This window comes from Scophthalmus maximus, chromosome 12, assembly GCF_022379125.1.
Source record: "Scophthalmus maximus strain ysfricsl-2021 chromosome 12, ASM2237912v1, whole genome shotgun sequence".
Taxonomy (NCBI): domain Eukaryota; kingdom Metazoa; phylum Chordata; class Actinopteri; order Pleuronectiformes; family Scophthalmidae; genus Scophthalmus; species Scophthalmus maximus.
Window position 1 is genome coordinate 10587613 of NC_061526.1, and position 14195 is coordinate 10601807.

General features: G+C 42.3%; 1 protein-coding gene across 1 annotated transcript in view; it reads left to right on the plus strand.

Moving 5' to 3' along the window:
* The window catches only part of LOC118286612 (cyclin-dependent kinase 17), a 39618-nt gene that overhangs the window by 13950 nt on the left and 11473 nt on the right, over nt 1–14195 (plus strand). The window contains exons 2-4 of the mRNA XM_035611180.2: nt 4349–4493; nt 7258–7422; nt 13211–13344. Coding sequence (XP_035467073.1) covers nt 4367–4493; nt 7258–7422; nt 13211–13344 — 426 coding nt within the window. The 5' untranslated portion in view covers nt 4349–4366. The remainder of the gene's footprint in view (nt 1–4348; nt 4494–7257; nt 7423–13210; nt 13345–14195) is intronic.

Consider the following 14195-nt stretch of genomic DNA (forward strand, 5'->3'; position numbering starts at 1 on the left):
TTAGCTGTAGATCACTGGAATTTTCTGAAACCATTGTTATGAATGTGTATTGTAATGTGAAATACATAAAACAGAGACCTGCTCATTATAATGTAGTTCCATGGCTCCAGGGAGAACTTCTAACACAAACGACTGCAGGTGTAGCAAACTCACACAATGGCTCAGCTTAATTACATTTTTGGGAACCCAGTTGGAGGAGCACAACTAATAACAACTAATTACATTTTTTTAATTACAAAGGTAACACAAACTTTATGACCTTCTGGATTTGGGACAACTCTCTTGGGGAACTGCTTTCAAGTCCCAAATCTATCGTCTACATAAAACATAGCTGCTGAAACCAAAGTTAATGGAGGAGTGGACCACCACCACCACCACCCTCAGTATATCTCTCTGTCGCTCTCTCTTTATCCTCCCTCTCTCTCTCTGTCAGCAGTACTGTACATGCCAGCAGTCACTTGGGTGATTTCATGGATCTTAACCAAACACAAAGACTCCATTATGGCGCCGCTCATTGAAATAAACTCACTCTCTTTCTCCTATCCCCCCTCTCCTTCCTCTTTGTTGTCTTGTTCTTCCCACTCCCTCTTTCTCTCCTCCTCCTCCTCCTCACATTCGCACTCTCACCCACATCTCTGAGATCGAGTATAAAGCCACATTCTTCCTCACATTACCTCACCCTCATATTTGGAGGAAAAAGTAGAAGAGGGTGGACAGAGGACAAGAAAACAATTAGAATATTGGTGGTGGCGGTGGTGGTGTGTGCATGAGAGAGAGAGAGAGAGAGAGAGAGAGAGAGAGAGAGAGAGAGAGAGAGAGAGAGAGAGAGAGAGAGAGAGAGAGAGAGAGAGAGAGAGAGAGAGAGAGAGAGAGAGAGAGAGAGAGAGAGAGAGAGAGAGAGAGAGAGAGAGAGAGAGAGAGAGAGAGAGAGAGAGAGCATTAGCCTGGTAATTAGGCCCTGACACATTTTGTCTCTCCCCTTGATCGCCCTTTGAAGTTCCCTCCTCCAGACTACCCACAATGCACTTGGGAGGCATCCAGGAGGGTGCAGAGGAATGATGGAGTGGGGCTTTTTTAGAATGTGGGTCAAAATGTGTCTGCAAGAGAATATCTGGCGACGAGATGATGATGAAAAAAGGGTGAGAGGAAGAGAATTGGGGTTTCAGTTCTCTCTTCATGTCTCACTGTTGTGGGGGGGGGGGGGTTGCTTGTTCTGCTTTTCATGTTAAATCCCCCCATGCACATCATTCATGTGTGCGCCAGATGCTGAACTCTCAACACACGCGTGCACGTCACATGTCTCTTTGTTATGTTTTTCTGCAGAGATAAAACCCAGCTCTGTTACACTCCTCTGTACGGGAGACAAAGAGCGCTTATCTCACATACAGAGTGTGTGTGTGTGTGTGTGTGTGTGTGTGTGTGTGTGTGTGTGTGTGTGTGTGTGTGTGTGTGTGTGTGTGTGTGTGTGTGTGTGTGTGTGTGTGTGTGTGTGTGTGTGTGTGTTTGTGTGTGTGTGTGTGCGTGCGCGTGTGCGTGTGTATGTGCGTGTGTATGTGCGTGTGTGTGAGTGTTTGTCTGATTGTTTTCCAATGAAGTCATTTTACATTTGCATTGTGATTTTCATGAGATGGATTTTCAGTCTCATTAACTTGTCTTTTATCTGCCATCATTAGACAGTTTGATAACTCTGCGTGTGTGTGTGTGTGTTTGTTTGTGGAGGGGGGCAGATCTTAATGCCGATATCAATTAGACTTTCTGCTTTTATGCTCATTACATTTCCTACACACACACACACACACACACACACACACACACACACACATACACACACAAACACATTCACATGGGCTATAATAGAGCGACACAATGAGCTGAGGCAGATTAAAGCTGCTGTCGGTAGGATTGAAAGAAGTGTGGACAGTCTCAGAATTCAAAATCCAACGACTCCTGCTCCCTCCCCCTCCCTCTCCGCTGCACTTCGGTTCCTCCTCCACAGCTCCTCCCAGCCCTCCGTGCCCGTGCACGCTACCATGGCAACCGAAGTCAGACAAGGTACGTAACATGACGTTCCCACCGGTAATAAGCTAACCTGAAGCTAACACGGACTACTATCCACATTGATAGACTATAACACGTTTTTTTAGTTATCGTTGCCTCACGTTATTACCTGTGACTTTTTTTGAAAACAACATCGTCAGTGTTTTTGAACGTAGTTGACCGTAAATCAGTTTATATTAGGTTGTTTATGTACCTAGCGTTAGCTAGCATGTTAGCTACTGCAATGTTACGTGGTAGGCCTGTAAATGAACAGCTTTATCTTCACATACATCATTTGTTGCTTTGCAAGATGACTGACACTTATCTATATTTTATAACATTATTAGAGCTTTGAGACTGGTACACTGGACTCCGATGAGGAAGTAAACACGGCTGCTTCGACGAGCAGTCGAGCGAGGAGAAGAGGGAGTCGCCTACGAGGCGCAACGGGCAGCGTCCGTGGGAGACGGGGCAGAGGTCGGCGTGTTGGCCCCACACCCGAGGACCTGGGAGCCGAAGACGCAGCTGATCTTCATGTGATGAGCCAGTTGGTCCCTGCCGCTTGCACTGGTTTCATCCCAAGATGGTTTAGCTTCAGACTGTGCTATATGTGAATATTGTGCTGTGCAATATATTTTTTTCATTTCATTTATTTATTTCAAAGTTATATTTTAATATTAATGCAACCTCAGTATTTGCTTTGCAATAAAGTGTATTTTGAAAGTGATTGGTTTCTCATTGCATAAATATACAACAATGTGAAGATTACTTACTACTATCAATATTAATCAATTCAAGGCATTACAAATATATTAATTTGGGGTAATCAGATTCACTGGTTCAGTACTACCAATGCAGTAGCTCAAAGAAAAGCATAAAAAAGTACACAATGATGTAAAATTCTCAAGCTTTATTTTGCACATGATAAAATACAGTAGTTGTGTTGAATATTCCTACCTCAGCTGTTCCCCCAGCAAAGTCAGCATCTGTAGAGAAAAGCAACATGAATAGCGACACATACTTAGCATTTAGCATAGCACGGGATGCTACGTTGGTGATAAATAGTGAAGCTAACTAAACAGTCCGACACAGATGGGGGAGCATTTGGTCGCAAGAGCACAGACAACAACACACACGTCTGGAAAACTCTCAAAAACAGATTAGACCGCTTGGACACGAACATATTTTCAGCTATTATGCTACAAACACCGCTAACCACTAGCCGTAGCACTGTGGACCTAGCAACTAGCAGCCTGATTAGAACTAGCAGCCTGATTACAACAGCACAGTAACACACGGTCACAGAGTGCGACAATAACATGGAAAATAAAAGATAAATGAAACAGAGATAATTACCGGTCAAGCAGAACGCATCGTTTGTGAACCCTGTCGGTGTCGTTGCTTCTGTGGAGCCGCTCCGATGTTGACATCTGCTCAATCTGTTTCCTTCTTTTTAGCTTGTTTTAGCTCGTGGTCTTTGTCGTATATGCAGTTTCTGGCAAAGGAGCCGGGCAGTTTTGTCGATGCTTGGCGTTTCTCTGCCGCGGTGTTTTCAAACTAACTCCGCTTCTGCTGCGAGCTCCTCGTTGCGAAGACGTGAGCTTGGTCGAGACAGAGTGAGTGAGGCTTTTCACAGGTTCTGCAGTGCTGAGGCCTCGTACCCGGATGACTGACAGAGCGGAGAGATGCCCCCTGGCTGTGATTGGAGATTTTTGCTCGGGCGCGGTGGATTCTGGCAAATGGCATTAAAGGCAGTAGGGGGAGGTGAATGACCCAGAGTCTGTCACAGATGATCTGTCTCACAATATTACTACCAGCATATAGCGACAGTTTGAGCAAATATGAAAAAAAGTTATTTTTGCAAATCCTACCGACAGCAGCTTTAAGCAAGGTGTTTCCTCTGTGTGTGTTTTCTGTTGCCTATTTTGACTCTCTCCTCATCCAATTAGAGTCCATTAATCTCCCCCTGTGTAAATGTGTGAAATATGAGTGTACGTCGTGAAAACAGCTATATTTAAGTGTGTGATATTCATCCTTTATTCATGCTTCAATCATGGTTTATTCACGTGCAGCTCCAGCATTTGCAGAGGGAATGAATATTGGATAAAAAGCAGCTTTGATTTATGCATGAGCTGAGATATTTTGGCCTGTATTGTGGCTTCTGGAATCTGTATAAACACACATGTACACTCACGCACAGACACACAAATTAATGAAACATCCCTGTTGATGTTGCTTGTGTTTGTCTCTTTGTGTATCAGTCGAGTAGAACTGAATTGGACTGACCCCTGTATTTGTGTGTGTCTCACAGTCTGTGCACGGCCCTGCTATGGAGAAGATGAAGAGGATTAAGAAGCGTCTGTCGTTAACCCTCCGCTCCAGTCAAACCATCGATGAGTCCCTGTCCGAACTGGCCGAGCAGATGACCATCGAGGACGGTGGCACCAAGGACAATGGTCAGTTTGTGTGTGTGTTCGTAAAACTTACTAAAATGTTGAATTACTAGTGTTCAGTATTTTCAATTTTTAAAATAACAGCTCAGTTCCAGGTATTCTCTTACATTTCTGTAACTGCAAGATTTTCTGAGCTCTATTACTGTAATTCAATGTATTCTGTCTGCATCCTCTTGAAGAAGGAAATGAGATGTTAAAATCTGGGTTAAAATATATACATATCATATATAGATATTTCTAGAACAGGTAAAAGTTCTGTAATTATTTAAAAAGAAATGTGGTTAAAAACAGTTTAAACTTCTCTGAACAAAAGTCCTAAAACTTTATAAAACAGTGTCATAAAATAAGATAAGTACTTTATTAATTCCAAGCTGGGAAATGCTGGTATATAATCTGTAAAAAATGCTTCATAAAATGAATTTGTAAATAAAATAAAATCTGATATTAAAATGTGTCCATAACATACCTTAAAAGAGAGGTATGGTTAATCTAAAAAATTCTCAGTGAAATCTGTCAAAAATACTTAATAGAAGAGTTACTGAATAATCTGGCTAAATGTTTAAACCTCATTATGAATCTTGAGTCATTGCTGAAAAAGGAAAGTGCATGTGGAAATCAGTGCCACATTGTGTGTGTGTGGATTTGTACAGGAAGATATTGTTAGGAAAAAATAAAATAGGACCTGGGAAGGAAATGCCACTGGCCCGATTTTTTTTTTTTTTTTTTTACAATATCTTCCTGTACAAATCCACACACACACATACAGATGCACACATGCACACACACAGAGCCTGCAGTATCTTAACAGCTCTAAGGGGTATTTAAATTATGAAGCACTGATCTTGATGAAGAGAGAGAGAGTTCAGCTTGTCTGTACCAGCTGTAATGGACTTACAGTGAGTAGCTCTCCATCACGTCAAATATAAGAGGAGTAAGAGCAATTTTCTACTTCAACACACCCACATGCACACACACACACACACACACACACACACACACACACACACACACACATACACACACACACACACACACACACACACACACACACACACACACACACACACACACACACACTAAGCTAGCAGCAATGAGAAAGTTGTACATATGGAATAAGGATTCACTCGAAGGCAAACATTTTCTTCGACTTCTCTCTGTTATGCAATATACTCATCCCTGTGTCATAGACACATGTGGTGGACACGTGATTGACAGCTGCCTGGATAAATCGACACACACAGCCATCTTTGACAGACTTTTTCCCATTTTAGATATTTGGTTTCCACCAAGACTCAACAAAAGCTAGGGGCAGCCAGCAGTAACCAAGGCCAATGGTCAGGACCATCTGGTCGTGAAAATAATCACGTGGTTCCGTAATAATGGTGCAAGAGCAAAGAAGCCAGGTGAAGACTGCCCATTCAACCATTATGAAATGATAGTTCCACATTTCTAGGTTTTTATTTTGTTACCCTGCTGGGACAGAGCCTTGCTAGCTGTATCCATCCGTTTCCAGTCTTTGTGCTGGGCTCAGCTAATTGCCTGCTGCTGTAAATGTAAATGTAAATGTAAATCTGAGCAAGAAAGACAGTGAGTGTATTTCTCATAATCTTTTCTTTAAATGCTACATTTTATGATCCTTTTCTGAGGAAGTTGGCTACATGTTTGAATCACACTGACAGCTGAGCCCTTTTTGGTGAGGCTTTGTCATTATGACATTTTTTATAAATTAACAAATAACTGTAACTAAAATATTCTATCATTTTTACTGTCAGGTGGGGAAAAATGTTGTCATACTCTTTACTCATAAAATCCAGACTAACATGTCACATTTGCCCTGACATAATTACCTCCCTGTTGGTATCGTTCATGCACGGTCAACTTTGAAGCGCATGAAGGCAGCATAATGTAAATTATTGAGGTTGACATGTGGGAGAACAGCACAGTCTGTCACCTCAGACTTAAAAAGGTCGGACAAGCTGAGTAAAGTTGGCAGGGGCAGACAGGTGAACCCATGAAATCTGAAAGTCTTACAGCCTGCAACTACGGGTGTTGTTGGATATCCACTCTGCCCTCGGGGAAGAACACTGAGTCTCAACATTTGCTCGAGGCTTTTCTTGCCTAATATGATTGGAAATGTGATTCTGATTGAGGCTCATAAATGAGCTTTCTGGAGATACAGAGCTTATCGGTAGAGTAAAACGATTGCCCTTTGATGATCAATTTTCCAGTCCTTTTTTCCCTGCATGTACTGTTTGCCCACATCTGTCACGCGACCTGTGTTTAATACATCGAGAGTTGTGTTCAAAGAGGAAGGGATTTTCTTCTCTCTCTCTCTTTGCATGATTTTCATGAATTTCATTACTGGCCAGTTTGTATTTATCCACCCACAAACAGCCAACTGTACGTTAGATGTAAGCTGTTATTCCCTCCAGTCTTTCTAGATTCGCAAAGCCGCAGGAATACGAATATTAAAACACCTTCAACCAAAACTTGCACCAAGTTTCCATCTAATTAGATGTGCTCCAAAGTTATTAAAATGTTGTCTTGTGATGTTGATCTTCTTATCTAACTGGGCAAGAGAGTGAATGGATTTTCTAAAATTGACAAACTATCCCTTTAAATGTGTTCTCGGTTCAGAGCTGATATTTAACGTTCCCCTGTGTTTTTACCTCATGCGGTTTCTGGAATACCTGTGACGTGGGATCCTACGCATCAGATTTTTCAGGAGGCCAGAAATCATTACAGTTGTTGTTTTGTTGTGTTTCAGAGCCCTTCATGAGGAACGGCCGCCCCCCCACCTCCCACAGCATGCACTCCTTCCTGCACCAGTACACCGGTTCCTTCAAGAAGCCCCCCCTCCGCCGGCCGCACAGCGTCATCGGCGGCACCCTGGGATCCTTCATGGCTATGCCACGCAATGGCAGTCGTCTGGGTGAGATGCATGCTTGTGTTCTCATGCACACACACACTCGCACACATACAAACACACACACAAATGGAAGGAAGTGAGTAGTGGAAGAGCAGATGGCATCCGGGAACAAACAGGAAACGTGTCACGGTCCTGAGATTTCCGCCCTCCTCCTTATATTCGCAAACAGGCTGAGGGCCAGAGTGACTGGTCGTCTTTCCCCGTGAGGCAGCTTCTCTCTCTCTTCGCCCTCAGCAGGGATGTTTTCAACCGAGCGACAGCTGGATGGGGGATTCAGTCAAACATGACACAATTTCCTGTGTTAACCGATTCATCACAGTCAGTCTGTGGCAAAGAGTCTCTTCCTTGAGGTTGGGAGGGTGGCAATGATGATGATTCAAAGCAGCAGCAGATTTGAAGTTGGGGGTCAGGACAGACCAGAGGCTGACAAGATGATTCACGGGAACATGAGCATGTGGGTATCAAGATCTACCGGCATCTAGGGTTCTTGAGTCAGATATATTTAGTAGCATCTGGGCTGATGTTACAGTTAAAGCTTAAACATTACTCCAGACTTCACCTCACCGGTTCAGGTCTCGTTGTGCTCTCCTTCTAGACACTTTCATGTTCACGAGCATCATTACATTTACTTCACCACAAAGCCATAAGTGGCATTAAAAATCCCCCATGTCGCACATTTCCAGCTTCAGCAAAGGCATGAGGTGTCATGAGTGGTTGTCTTGGAAGTCACAAGCCAAAAACTGGGAAACTGAACGGCGAGTGGTGGATGAAGAAACTGAACACAACATGCAGAGAGTTGTTGGAACTGCACATTGAGTTTTACTTTTTTTTATTCTATGTTAGAGGCTCAGTCGGTTTGGTCAAGACAGAAATATTTGTACAACTATTGCATGGATTCCTTCAAATGTTGTGCAGGACATTTCAAGGTAACTGACTTTGGTGTTCCTCTAACTTTTCCTCTAGCTCCACCATGATCAAATTTCTATTCATTAACCCAGAGAAATATCCCAACATCTTTTAGCTGGGTATGTAGACATTAGTGCTAATTAGCAATGCTAGCATGCTAACAGGTTAAACTAAGGAGTTGAACATCGTCAATATTACACCTGCTAAGCATCAGCATGTAAGCATTGCCATTGTAACAATGTTAGCACAGTGACGTTACAGTCTCACAGGGCGGCTAGCATGGCTTAATCTTATTGATAATTTTCAGATTTGCTCAGCAACTGGATTTGTCGATGGTTTGCGACAGATTAACTTGCAGTCATCGATAAACGCAGACATTCATTCCAGATTCATTATTAATTTCGCTGCCTGCATGATCGCTTGCACTTCACAGCACCAGACAGATGCTGCCTTCAATTTTAAAGAAAGGTTGTTAAACATTGCTGACTGATTTTTCCATATGGCCCATCAGCAGTAAAAAGCACCTAAGCAAGCAATATGTTTGAGTCAGGGCTAGAAGTTTTAACATTTTACATTCTGTTAGCAATGTTATCAGGTTCATTCTCCAGTATAGACCCTGACAGGTGCTTCTCTAAGCTATTTTTTGTGCTACACTAGAGGGTTGTCAGGCCTCGCACTGGACCCTGGCCTAGATTGAGCGACGTGGATCTAAAAGCAGGACATTTAAGTAGGACATTGATGCATCACATATTGTTGCTACGCTTTGTGTGCCTATAAGCAGAGCTGCTAAAAAGAGCAGCGACCATAAAATCTCAGCAAATACAAAAACTCACGAGGTAAGGAAGAATGTGTTTAGATGATCAGGACAGAAAGATGGAACGAAAATGAAATTCCTCGATGTTTCGGAAGAGAAGAGGCCTAAAGAGAGGTCCAAACGCAAAAAAAAGGAAAATGAAGATGGAGGGAGATTAGAAATCAGCTTTTGGTTTTGTTTTTTGGAGAGAAGGATACAGGTTTGGCCGTTCGGAAGTGAAGGAGCGATGACTGAAAGTGATAATATTGTTGAGCGAGTGAATTTTGGGGGAGTTTTTGGAGATGGTGCGGGGAGATGAAAAATAGCAGGAAATAGTGGAGAGGTATGTGAAAGTAACAAAAGTAGGCCAGATAAGATCATTTGGGGGCTTTTGGACTAGAAGCACACATGTTAGAAAAGCACAGGTAGCGGAGGAATGTGTTGAAGCAATAGACAGTGAGTCTGATGGATCGCTGTCTATGAAAACCTTGCAAAAAGACAAAACGAGACTGAGGCTAACGAGAAATACGTGTAGTGAAAGGAGACAGATGGGAAGTGTGTGTGTAGCGGGGGCGAGGTAAGGAACCTGTAGATGAAAAAGGGAAGCGTTATCTTTGTAAGTTTTCTGGAAAGTGTGGTGAGAATGAGTTGGTTGTAGAAGAAAGTGTGGCTGATACAGGAAGAAGTCAGAGTGTTATTCTCCTGAGGACTGATTTCAGAAAAAGAAATCATCAAAGAACAAGTTCTGAATTTGTATGTTGGAATTGCCTATATAGACAAAAAAGTTGGTATTTATTATTGAACATAACATTGAAACTTTATAAAATGAACACTGTTAAAGATTTTAAGCAATAATATAGAAGCCAACAGTTATTTTCTATGTCGTGGAATAATGGCATTCCTGAGCAGAGAAGGCCATTGTAACGATGTTAGCCACGCTAACTAGATGCTAGCCTCCACACCGACAGGAGAACCAACCCGCAGAGGAGACATGATGAGTCCATTTTACCAGTTCACACGGCTGTGGGCTTTTGGGATGGGTGGGGTTATGGTTGTGGTTCTAGTTGTGTGTTTAAGGGCTGTTTTTTCACTAAGCTTCGCAACACCCATAAACTGTTTTGGCACGTTGCAGAAATCACTGCAGCATGGGGAGACGTATACAAATTAATTCACTAAGCTGCTTCAGTGTCAGGGTCCTGGTATTCTGTGGATGCTATCACACGTTCAATGGGACACTTGAACTAGGCAGTTCATTTTTTCAGTAGCATCTGTGCTTTTTCAAACTGTTACAGGTCAAAATGTCTGCTATGATAAAGGCCTATTGCAGTTCATAGTGTAATTCATAAATTCACATGGCATTTCTGTGTGTCTAACCACACTATTGACATGGCTTTTTACTGGGTCTAGTCAGTCTGGTCGCCCACTATTTAGGCCCCGACTGAAATATCTCAACAAAAAACGAATGGATTCCCAGTAAATTTGGTCCCCACATTTGTTGTCCCCAGAGGATGAGTCCTACAGGTTTTTATTGCAACCGTTATATTTCTCCTCTTGCAGCGTCATCATGCAGCAATTTTAATTTGTCATTGATGAGCACGTACCTGCAAAAATAATGACATTCTCATGAACGTGAACTTCACTTTGTGTTTAGTGCTAATTAGAAAAGGTTGGCAAGTAGCTCAACACACTGTTGTGTTAATCCAAAGTAGCACTAGCATGAGATTTAGCAGCTCTCCAGACTATGATCTACGTTTGGGAGCATATTCCAACAGAAACCATGTTTAGTAATTAGGTATGTGGTACGTGAAAGGTGAGATCTCATTATTAATGCAGACGGATAACAACTGAATGTCATTAACAGATCCTCTGGATCTCTTGGCTCTGCGAGTCCAAATTGAGGCAGTAATGATGTCATTTCCTTCCTGATAGTTGACAAATCCATTCATCATGCTCACGTGGTCTATGGTAAAGTTGGTGTTTGTGTGTCTGTAATCTGGGAAATAGTTTGCCCGCAATTACGCCTGTATTTGTTGAATACATATAAATGAGTGTGTGCATTGAACGGACAGTTGATTAATCGGGCCTTATGGAGAGGAAACAGGAGATGGATGGAAGTAGATGGCTGTAAAGACCAACAGATGAAGAAATGAGGAAGATGTTTGATAATAGATGGGCTGAGGAGGGATGTTGGACAGAGAGGATAGAAAAGAAGGGAAGTCATTTGTTTCCCTCTCCACATGGAAACCTCGCACAAATCCGGCTCCTACTTCTTATTTTTTCCCATTTATTCTTTGTACTGCCCTCACCCTGTCTCGTCTCATGCCTTCCTCTCCCTATGTCGCACCCTACCACTGTGCCAAAAAACGAAAGTTCAGATGCAGCAGAGAAACCTCACAACGAATTAACGGTGGAAAAACAGCAGCGAGACATGCAAAGTGCACGGGAGCGCAACAGCCCTGGAGGAAAATCCTGAAAACATTTTTGTTTCTAAAAGCAGATCAGCATTTCCTATAATCTGGGGAGACTTTTGGTTTCAACCAGATTCCCACAGACAGGTTTACATTCCGCGGGCAAAGTGTGCCTCTGGCTTGTGGCTGCACCACAGGGTAATGAAGTTGCACTTTATGAAGTGAAGTTTGTCAAAAAGTCGCATGAATAGAGTAGGAGAGTGTTGTCTGGGTTTAAAACATCTAAATCAACTAAGTGTCGATAATCATCTTTGGTGTGATATTTGAAGAATTAATCAGGATTATCACGTTATGAAATAATTGTACACGTAAACCTCCATCAATAGAAAGTTTACAGAGATTTCTTTTCCCTCCCACTGCTCTGCTCGGTGCCTCCGCATTTGATGACAGACTGCATGGTTGGAGGCGCTGACACAATGATGACAGAGAACTGCTCAGCCATGGCTACTCATTAACTCTGTGTGTGCATGTATGTTTGTGTGTGTGTTTGTGGAGTAGAAGGTGGGCATGTGGTTTGTATATCAGCACATTTGCTCCTGCTGTGCTATGGTAGTGGTGGTAGTTTTAACGGCTCTGTAGGAAGTGGTGCGAAGGTTTGAGTGTTTAATCTTTGGCCTCAGAGGTTTAAAGGGTCTCAGAGGAGACGACAGACAGACAGAGAGAGAAGATGGGATCTGTAGAAATAACGATGCATAGTTCAGCTGGTTCAAAGCATTGTCGTAGTTTGACAGCAAATAAGTATTTTTTATCAAGTCTCAAAATTCTATGAAATATTTACATAAAATATTTTGGGGGGAATCTACTAGAACCTAAGAATACATTACCACTACTTCCAACACTATTGCAGCTTCAATTATTGATAAAAACCAGCGATGACTTTTCATGTTCTTTTTCTCTTGGAATGGTCAGAGTCTCACCATGTTCTGTCTCATGTTCAATCTCCTCCAGGTTTGTTCGTGTTGCAAATGTCCTGCCTGCCTTTTCCGCGTATTGAAGAACGCAAAGTCTTGTCCAAATTTACGTAAAGCGCGCTTAATGGCACGACTAAATAGACAATAGAGATTATTGAGAAATTGTTTTTCTGTCATCGCCTGCTATATAATTATTTTTTATTGAACAGCCATATTTCCAAGTTGACTTTTATTGTAATAAAATTATGAACAAGATGAACTTTTCTTTTTCTGTTTCTCGTTGTCTACTGATGTCCTTGGGAAAGACACTGAACCCCAAACTGCTCCATCAGTGTGTAAATGTGCGAGTGATGGACACGCGTCATATATAGACGCACTATAACTGTCTTGGGATTAAAGACATTTTGATTTTGATTGTTTTCCACTATTTTCTGACATTTGTCACATTTGTAAATGAAAATATAATTAAACACTTTTGTAATATTATAGATTATAATATATCTATTTTTAATCAAATATATTTATTGGTGAAGTAATCATTATTACAGATATTATTTCATGAATAGGCATTTTAGATGTCCTTATTTCCTCTTACTACTATGTGTCTGGTGACTGTATCTGAGTGATTTAAACCATTAATGAAATAGAATCTACTTCAGAAACTGTGACTAGATGAAGGTAATTTCAATAACTTTTCTTTTGTTCCTCGTTAGACATTGTACATGAGAATTTGAAGATGGGATCAGACGGGGAGAGCGACCAGGCATCTGGAACATCATCAGACGAGGTTCAGTCTCCAACCGGCGTCTGTCTGAGGAACCGAGTCCACCGGCGTATCTCCATGGAGGTGAGAATCTTGCACACAAACAAACAAACAAACACACACACACACACACACACACACACACACACACCCACGCCCACGCTGCATAATATTTGCGAAAATGGCTGACACTGCGAGGCTGCATCCCGCCATTCACCCCCTCGCTCTTCTCCTTCCGTACTGCTCTTCACCACCTCCCTCCTCTTCTCCCCCTCGGCCTCATGGGAGATCCAGGTTGGGGGGGGTTGTTCATCCCCTAATGGGCTCTTGATGTCTGGGTATCATGACACTGATGGCAATCGCGTTCCCTGAGGACCACAGCAGTTTCTGGTAAAGACATGCAGTGCGATCGTCTGTGCTGTAACCACAGTGATTTTCTTCATGTGGGCTCGAGAGCATGCTGGGATATGAGTCTGCTTTGTACCTGTCTTAAGGATGTATACGCTTAAATTATATATTTTTAAAATCATCTCGCCATTTAAACTCCTACTTCAATAAAATATTAAATGAAACTAGAGCTTATCTTTTATTTTCCCAGAGCCTTTTCTGCCCTCTTTAAATGTAAACTCCCATCCTCTCCAGTTCCTTCAGTTTTCATGTTTTGTTCACATTATCTGGCTGCTTGCTTCTCTTTTCGCACCAAAAAGTGCTTTTTTTTTTAATGCGTCAATGAGTCAATGATGATACAATTGGCTTTGGTGTCCCTCGGGGTGAACTCCACACAGTCATTTACACAAGCTCAGCAGATAAAAAAAATGAAGAGAATGACACGAAAAGAGCCTGCATGATTTTAAGAGACGTGCCAGCTCTACGACTGGTTAGGGTGTCGGTCTCACACGGCCAGGGCTGCTGGTTCGTGGCCTGGTCAGAGCAGT